Source organism: Dromaius novaehollandiae, chromosome 7, assembly GCF_036370855.1.
Source record: "Dromaius novaehollandiae isolate bDroNov1 chromosome 7, bDroNov1.hap1, whole genome shotgun sequence".
Lineage (NCBI taxonomy): Eukaryota > Metazoa > Chordata > Aves > Casuariiformes > Dromaiidae > Dromaius > Dromaius novaehollandiae.
In genome coordinates, this window is record NC_088104.1 from 12,485,235 (window position 1) to 12,494,318 (window position 9,084).

Below are 9,084 nucleotides of genomic sequence, written 5' to 3' on the forward strand. Positions count from 1 at the left end.
TCAGCCAGGCCACATCCCGCTGCCCCAGGCAAGCCCAGCCAGGTCCAATCAAGGTTCCATCAGGCAAGTTCATAGTGATGAGGCAGGTCTGAGGTCAAGCCAGGAAGTCAATCTGCAGGCCTGGATCAGGCCTGGTGAGGGTAACTGGGGTCAGACACAGCCTCATGATCGCTAGGCAGGTCCACAGTGACAGAACAGGTCTGAGGTCAAGCCAGGCAGTCAGCCTGCAGGTCCAGGTCTGGATCAGCAGGGCCATGGCCAGGCCAGGCCGGGCTGTAGACTGGCATTGCTTCAGCTGTTTGCTTTCAGCTTTCTCTTTCATTTCCTCTTCCTCTTTGTTTTTTCTTTACTTCTTCCTTCCCTTTAGCTTTTCAACCAGCTCTCCCCTAAGCTAACTGAGGTTTGGGGTGCAAACGCCCTAGGCTGCTGTCTGGCCCAGGTGGAAGCTGCTGTGCAGGACCCGACCTTCCTACAACAGGTCGTGTGAACAGACAATCCCCCCATGGGGCTCCTGAGACATCGTCACAGGGACCCTCTAGTACATCACTGCTCCTCCCACCCTTTGGAGGTGTCTTCTTATCACACAGGGTCACCTAGATGATCCAAACCTTTTTCCCCATTCTCAGTACACTGCAGCCTGCTACATCTCCAAGATGCCTGCACAGTACAAACATTAATAATTATATCTTCACCTATAAGAACAGACACTTCTAGTTATTTTGCTGTCATCAACAGGGTGTAGACATTAGACAGGTCTATCAGTTTTCGGCAGGGGCACAGCCATTATGTGCTTTCAGCCCTTACTTGCACAAATCAGTGGAACAGTTTATCTCTTTTGACTGTTCCCTCCCAACCTCTGGATAATTTACAGCCTTTTGTGACTTTTAGGAGCCTTTTGTGCTTGCTGACTTTAATGTCTTCTCCTTGATTTTCAAAGGAAGCTATAAAAGGACACCACATTTTCTGGGAGTTTAATAGACACTGAGCACCCAAGTCCTTAGGATAATTAAGCACTAGTTTTCAGGGATGCACACCTCAAGGAAAGTCAAAAGTGTGCTGTTGTTTAGAGGTCCCAGCAACTGTGTTGCAATGGTAAATATATTTTCTTGTATAACATTCACTAAGAATCTAACTGCTTCTGACCTTATTTCCCAAGAAGGATTAGATTTCTCCATCTTATGTGGAAATTCGTTTGATTTGTTGTTCTTATATATAACATACTGAGTGTATATTTTTCCTCCTTCCCCTTATGTCTTATTTATCATTTGAATGCTATGATTGTGAAAAACTTAAATTTAAAGCAATGGCTCTAGTATTAATTATAATTGAGTGAGCCTATATTAACTACCACTAGCACTGAGAAGTGAAACTTTTGCAAGAAAAAAAAAGTTAGCTGTTTTCACAAGTTCTGCCTTAGAGAATGACACTTGTATGATTTCCTTTGGAATGCAGCTAATTTAAGATTTGATTCCGTGTGTCCCAACAGAAGTGGAAGTTTCCATTTAACTTTAAGTTTGTTGGGCTTTGGATTTATAGGTTTTTTCAGTAGGAGAGTACTGAACTGTATGAAGCTTATTAATTCATATTTGTACATTCCATTATAGACAAAATATGTTACAAAAGTATTATTTTTTCCTCATAGGTGCTGTAATTATGTTGTGTACAAATAAACAAAAGTGCATTCTTCCAAAACTGCGAGAAGTGCTAATCCAGTATACAAAAGCTGCTATTCAAACCCAGCCTCCAGATTTGCTGCAATGGTCTGCAGAGTATGTTAAGTTATTTTTTCCTAACAAAATACCAGTTATTCTTGGACACAAATGATTTGTGCCTGTAACCATAGAAATCTTGGTAACTTCAGTGTTCTGTCCCTTGACATTAATAGGGTTACCTTGCTTTACCCCTCCTGGGGACTGATCTTCTAGTAGTAGTAACCTACTAGCCCTGTACAGCAATTGCACACATATGAAGTGGCAGATGGCAAAAGCAAAATATTGGCTTGTATTTGTAGTAGGCTGCCTCTTATTTTACATCTTTCTTAGTGTGAGTGAAGAGTTAGTGGGGGTAAATATCTGTGCTCAAGTAGTTCAGTCTGGTCAAAGACTGGCAGCGATCACTGTATGATTTGACTTGAAACCCATCACAAGAATAAGCTTTCAGCTAAGTTCAGAGTAGGTCAACACTACACCACTGCCCTGACTACAGTCTGTTTATACATACCAGAACTAACTTTAACGCAGCTAAATTGCACACTGATAACAACCCAGGTGCAGAGCCCCAGATTAGAAAGTAAAAACCCTATGGAGAAACAGGGTAAACAGACATACCACAAGGAATCCGTGCTCCTGTGGCAGTCTCTGAAGTTAACAGCACTCTGGTCCTGAAATAAAGCTCTCTAGAGTCAATGGGAAGACTCCGTATTGATTACAGTGTGTGTTGGATCAGGTCCCAAAGGCACTACCCAAAATCCAATTTGAGCATGAATAATGAAGAAGTTCATTGACAGCACAGAACAAAACAGTGCTATTTAAAATTTAAACAGTTAACAGATACACCAGGCATGGAAAACCAATCACCTTTTGTCTAATAAGCAAAACCTGCTTGAACATCTGTGTTAGAAGATCTGCTTTGATTAAAGGCATTTAGAAAGCAAGCACCTCTTTATCTTTTCATCTAGTTACTTTACTGCTGTGGCCCTGGGTGATATTCCCCCAGTAAAACAAGAACAAGAAAGGGGGCCTTGGTCAAAATGGAAAGACCTCACACCAGAGGTCTTAAAAAAACTACATCAGAGAGTAAGTAACATCTTCCTTACTTTTGGGGGCAAGAAACAGATTGATAACTTTTATACATATATATATATATATATATATATGTATGTATATATGTATATAAGGTATATATACCTATATATATACATATATATATATAGGGTTTTTATTATTTTTATTATTCCAGTAATATTGTTGTGGTGACCACATTTTCAGTTTGGAGAGCCTGCTTTCAGCTTCATGCCTATAAATATTCTATTCAGTTAATACAAATATAATGTATATGGAAAATACTAATGTATTAGCTGTTTCCATATAGTAGAAAGTAGATTATTTCTTCAGCTGTGCTTCCTTTGGCCCTGACTATTCATGGTTTTCATACTCAGATCACTTGCTCACACAAGTCATACTGCTGTAGTCAAAGGCAGAATTTGCATGATTAAATGCCCACTAACAAATTTAAAATTACAGTCAGGCCACAGTTCTGTAAAATCAACACCCTCCCAGATGTTGCAGAAGTAATTATTTCCTGTACTCACACTGTTAATTTTACCTGTATTTATAAAACCTGTAATCATTATTTGCTTCCACTTTTTTCCCCCCATATTTTCTTTATGGATTAATTTTGCCATAATCTTTCTTAACTATACCAGCAAAACGTGAGCTTCAGGCATCCAGTTATTCTCTGGTATCACTGATGCTCTCTTTAAAGGGGACTAGGCCCCAATTATCACAGTTTATTTTGAAAGCAAAAGCCTAGGTTAAGGCCCAGTCAAGTATTCTGGGGCTGATTTTGGATTACAGAAAATTTGTCTTATTCTAAATGAAAACAAAATAGCATTCATTTTTCTGTGATGCATTTTTATTTACATTTATTTCCAGGTGGGAGGGAGACTCATAATCAGTGCAGATGAACTGGCTCACCTGTGGAAGTCAGTGAAACTCCCAAAAGACTTATTTGCGAGTATAATCAATGTTGGCTGTTTTACTGAAGAAATTGAGTGGCTGAAGTTTTTAGCCCTGGCATGTCGTCCGATTGGAGTGGTAAGTTTCTTCATACTTTTATGTTGTCCTGTATGAATATTTTTTATATAGTGATTCTGAGTTAATGTTTGGGTTGAAATAGGAGACTGAGTAATTATGCATTTTAACAGTATCATTGACTAACAGCTGTTGTTTTTTAAGTAAGGAGGAAATCTCTTTTAGGAATAAGGGAATTACTTTAACTGTATTATTTCATGGATCGAGGGAGCCAGAATGTTTATAGTACACTCTTTCCAAGCTTTTTTCCTTCCAGACAATTTGCAACAGATTAAACAAAGGGGAAGGCAGCTAGACAGACAGTGAAAGAGGCTTCCTCTAATGGTTTCATAAAGACATTTCTGCAGTGCTATTCCATAGCTGTGAGGGCTGGAACAAAAGAGTTTCTCTGTCTCCAGCATCATTCAGCAGATACGACTGAAAAGAAGTAGCCTGGCTCTGTCTTGCTGTTCCTCACTCACTCTGATTTTGTATAGGTAATTTGGATGACTACAGTAAACTTCTTGTGTCAAGGGAAACAACTTTTCACCACTACCTAATATTCGGACAATGTCTGTCAAACAAATCCAAGAACACTAGGGAAACTTGGTGCCATAACACACGCTTTCAGTTCATGTTTTCCTGACTATAGAAACCAAAGGGCAGGTAGTACATTTGGGTCTAATGGCAATTGACAGTCAGGCCCTACAGTAAACAGGTTGCAGTCTTCTCTTGTAACCGCTAGAAGAAACTGGAATGTAAAGAGCTATCAGTTAGTGTCAACAATCTAGCAAATACAGTCGCTGACTTCACTGTGGGTTCAGAAAAGTACCTAGATACTTCTCACAGTACTTATATGCATTGCTGCTTTGATTCTCTTAGCCATTTTATAAAGGAAAATGGATTTGTGATTTTCTATTAGCAGTGGAAGACAACCAAGTTACTGAGCTGATACAATCAGATGTATTGATGTGATTGATTCACCTGCAAATATCATGAAAGGCCCTTTTTCATCCCATACATCTGCATTGGGCCAATGTTTGCATATTGGAGACTGCATAGTTCTCTAACTTGTACATAAGGCCATCTGGGGGATTAGCAGAGCACTAGTTATGGCACCTCTAGTATTTTGGTATAACCAACTTCATTTTATAGTTGAAAGCTTTAATTCAGATGAGTTTAGGCCGTGGATGTAAGCATGCACAGAGGTGATGATCAGTGCACTTGAGAATAAAAGATGAAGTCCTGAACAACTCAAACAGAAGTTAAAGCTTAAAGCAGACATTAACGAATGAAGCTCAATGGGCTGTTTGCAGTAGCAGTAGATTATTTCAAAGGTCTCTCAGACAGTATAATTTATTCACCTATGTATCTACTTCTAAAACGCAAGATTACAAGATTTAACCTTGGTGGGATGTATTTCCTTCATCCTTGTCTTCAAAACTATTTCTGCCAGCATTAGTTCCAACACCTGCTCATGGGAATTTCAGAAAACCTCTCTAGAGTCAATTCTCTAGAGATTGTATTTGCCGTTGTCCTTCTGTTGCTTCTGCTCTTTTTCCAACTTGTCATGAAAATAAGAATTGTTTTTAGAAATTCATCTGTTCACACAGTTTGTACTTCTGCTAAAGCCATCAGAATCTAGTTGTGATATTAAACTTACATGCTGTGGAAATAGCCTATGTGTTTGTAATGGTCATTTTGATGTCACAGAAGATAATAAATGTAGTTGAGCAACAAAAAAAATAGTGTAATGAAGTGTAATAATACATAGCCCTTCACTAATAAAACATAATTCCTATCAGCAGAATTGCCTGTAAAGACAAGCTTTGACAAAGATTCTACGAAATGCCAGAGACCTTTTTCCTAATTTTACCTAAACAAAAAAGTTGTGCATTGATTTATCTTAAGGAAATGATAAGTCTTCCTTTGGTTTAACAAGTGTATATCTTATTACTATATAATCAGGTGGCACCATCTTGTGGGATTCAAAAGTCATGCACAAGTACTTCATGCAATATAGTATCAGTTTCCTGAAAATCTGGATTGTTATTTAAATTGTCATCAGTTCATAAAACTCAAAACACTGTGAATCTTTATGTTTCCTACAAGACATAATTTGATATCCTTACGATATTGGCCATGTGAGAACCTCCTTAGGTGAAGAACATTTAATGTGTTTTACATAAGGTATTTACTTAAATAAGGACAGACAAGCCAAAGCTGAGTTCTTTTGATTTTGCCATTCTATTTACATATTGGGATGAAGAAATTTATGGCTTGTATGCCCATTCCATATTGTCCAGCTTTATCATCTCATCTTTATCTATCAAATTGAAAAGCATGCTACTAAAATTCTGCTTTCTCTAACAGTATTTTTACTGTGATCAAGACATCCCTTAAACTTGTCTTTGGCAAATTAAGTACCAGTTTTCTGTTAACTATATATTCATTGCTCTTCATCTCCCTTTTTCTGTTAGTTATACATAAATTGAAGGATGGGTGGAGAGACAGAAAATATGTCCATTCTCTTTCCATTAGCCAGGGTGTAGCTTTATTCCTCAACTGTAAATTATGGCTTTCGGGGCACCTACCAGCTTGTCAGCTTAAACTGTAACTTATGCAGGGCAATAGTCATCTTGTGATTTTCAATGATGTCTCATGCAACATGGAAGGCACCTCAACTATTAAGATGGTAAATACAACCAAAGACATGTTTTAATTATTCATAATTCAGCCAGCTTTTCCTTGGTTTATGTTTTGAGACTCTTCTTACACATCTGTTTTTTCCTGTATTATATTGGCCCTGTCACCATTTTCTAAATTATCTCGTTTGTCAATCACCTTCTAGTGGGGAGAACACATTCTATCACAGTTCAGCTAGTCTGATTCCTCTGAGTAGATGGTCCACTGCACAATGAGCTGTATTAAGCTATCATATTCCACTTCACCCTTTTTTCTGTTTGTAGTTCATCATCACTACTTGGACATTACTGCATTTCATGTTCTTTTTCCTAATGAATAGCTGAGTTGATTCTGCAAGATGTATCTGTTAGCATTTTTACCCCAGATAATTCCAAACTGAAGTTTTCTTCTAGACCTACATTTTTTTTTAAATTCTATTTCTTATTTATTTGACTCTAATGATGTGATTTTGTGAATTACACCCCAGGTTTTCAGCATCACCATATTCTGTGATAAGTTGTAGCTTGAATTATATATCCACTCAAAGAGTCTGAAAAACACTGCACAACTGGATATACTATTGAGACATTAAGTGTACAGGTACAGATTTAAGATATGCAGCCAATGACTTCCTTCCTGGAGCAGACAGTCATGGAAGGACTGAGAACTGGCAAAGTCCTGAATCATCTCCTTATAATGACAGGCTGCACATTAGAACTGGCACAGAGCGGGCCAAGATTTTCTGCAGATCTAGGTCAAAATTACCATCCATACTTAGCAATCATATAGCAGGGAAAAAGAGGTGAGCTTTAAAAGGCCAGTGACTTTTAAGAAGTGGAATATCTAAACTTTCACCCTTGTCCAGACAAGGGTGGAAACTCTTTAGCTTCCCTCTAAAAAAGAACATGTTACTTAAAACAAGATGAATAGTAGCATCCATCACATATTCCTACTAATGATAGTATTTGTAAAAATATTTTACTATTCTTCCTCACTAACAATATAGTCCTTATATCTTCACATAAACTAATTCTCCAGATATGACATAAAATCAAGTTTGATGTAAATCATGGAAATCTAAGAAGTCCCCTTCCTCTATTTGGGACACTGCTGATATCATTATACTTTTTATTTATGTCACTTTTGCTAGCACATTTTTATTGCCTTTGGCATTATTTCCACACCAAATGGTATTGGCTACTGGTCTCTTCATTAACAATGCCAAATTGAAGCTTTTTGGTTGTTTGTTCTCTTTTCCAACAGATTATTGCAGAAACACTGAAAATCATATGTGAGGTTTTATCTGGTGATCACAATGATGGACCCCCACGTATTCCTTTTAGCACTTTCCAGTTTCTCTATACTTACATTGCTGAAAAGGATGGAGAGATTTCAGCATCCCATGTCAGCCGAATGCTAAATTACATTGAACAGGAGATGTAAGTATGATCATTCATTTTTGGAATGTTGCTATATTTTAGCTATGAAAATGTAGAAGGATGGATAAATATGGCAGGAGATGAGTGAAGAAGGTTCAAGATACAAAATAATATATTGCAATAATAATATTACTATTAATAACTAAGTAATAACTAATGATAATATTACCATTAATTTGAATAGTACTAATAGTAATATTACTAATAGTAATAGTAATATTAACTAAGTAATAACTAATATAAAGTAAAAACAGTGAAATGAAAAAGCATAAAGAATAGCTAAATCCAAAGAGTAAACAGTAATTATAGAACATTAATAAAGTCTAAAAGGACAGAAGAGTAACCAGAGTTGTTTATTTTATTTTATAGCATCAAAGATGCTTCACAACTGAGAAAGACAATGTTCCTGATTCAAAACTTTACAGTATAAATAACTCTTTCTTGTTTGGATGCTAAGGAGCATTGCTTTCCAATTTATTATGTAACACATTTGTTCGCAATCGTGTTCTCACTGTACTACACGCATAATAAATCCTTGTGCCTGGTAGCTTAGTTTAGTCTCTAGAAAGCCGGTAGTGTAGTTGGTGCAAATTTTTGTAGTCTTCTGGAAGTCAGATGCTGAACAGATATGATAAAAAAGAAAAGAAGAGACACGTTTGGGATGCTGACCAGTCTTTACAATGAAATGTTATTGCAGGATAATATTTTAAAAACATATCATAGATTTTAGTTGGTTAGTTTAGTTAGAGTTTAGCTGTTTCGGAAAGTGTAAAGTGTTTATGTAAATGAATGAAGAAATGAAGGGCCTATTCTATGTACAGAATGCATCAAGAGAAAAGTCAAGATGAAGCTTGCACAAGGACCAAATCATCTCTTCCCTATAATGTACAATATCGATAATATCATAATATCAATGGAAGAGTATCCATGAAGTGCTGGAACAGAACCAACGAACAAAGCTTGAAAAGCCATTTTCTCCTCAACTCTATTGAAAAAGTCCAATCAAAGTGGGGAAACTTATAATCAGCATTATTTTATAATACATTATATTGAAAGTGTAAATTTAATTAACTAACAGATGCAAATTTTATTCTTCACACAGCATTGGACCAGATGGCCTAATTAAAGTGAGTGATTTTACACAGAACCCTCAGGTCAGGCTGGAATAA

General features: G+C 36.9%; 1 protein-coding gene across 1 annotated transcript; it reads left to right on the forward strand.

Moving 5' to 3' along the window:
• Positions 1 to 1,653: 1,653 nt before the first annotated feature.
• Positions 1,654 to 9,084, forward strand: LOC112994255 (ropporin-1). Its single transcript, XM_026118490.2, has 5 exons — positions 1,654 to 1,769; positions 2,678 to 2,795; positions 3,654 to 3,815; positions 7,740 to 7,915; positions 9,018 to 9,084. The coding sequence occupies exons 1-5, from the start codon at positions 1,654 to 1,656 to the stop codon at positions 9,082 to 9,084; spliced, it is 639 nt and encodes a 212-aa protein (XP_025974275.2).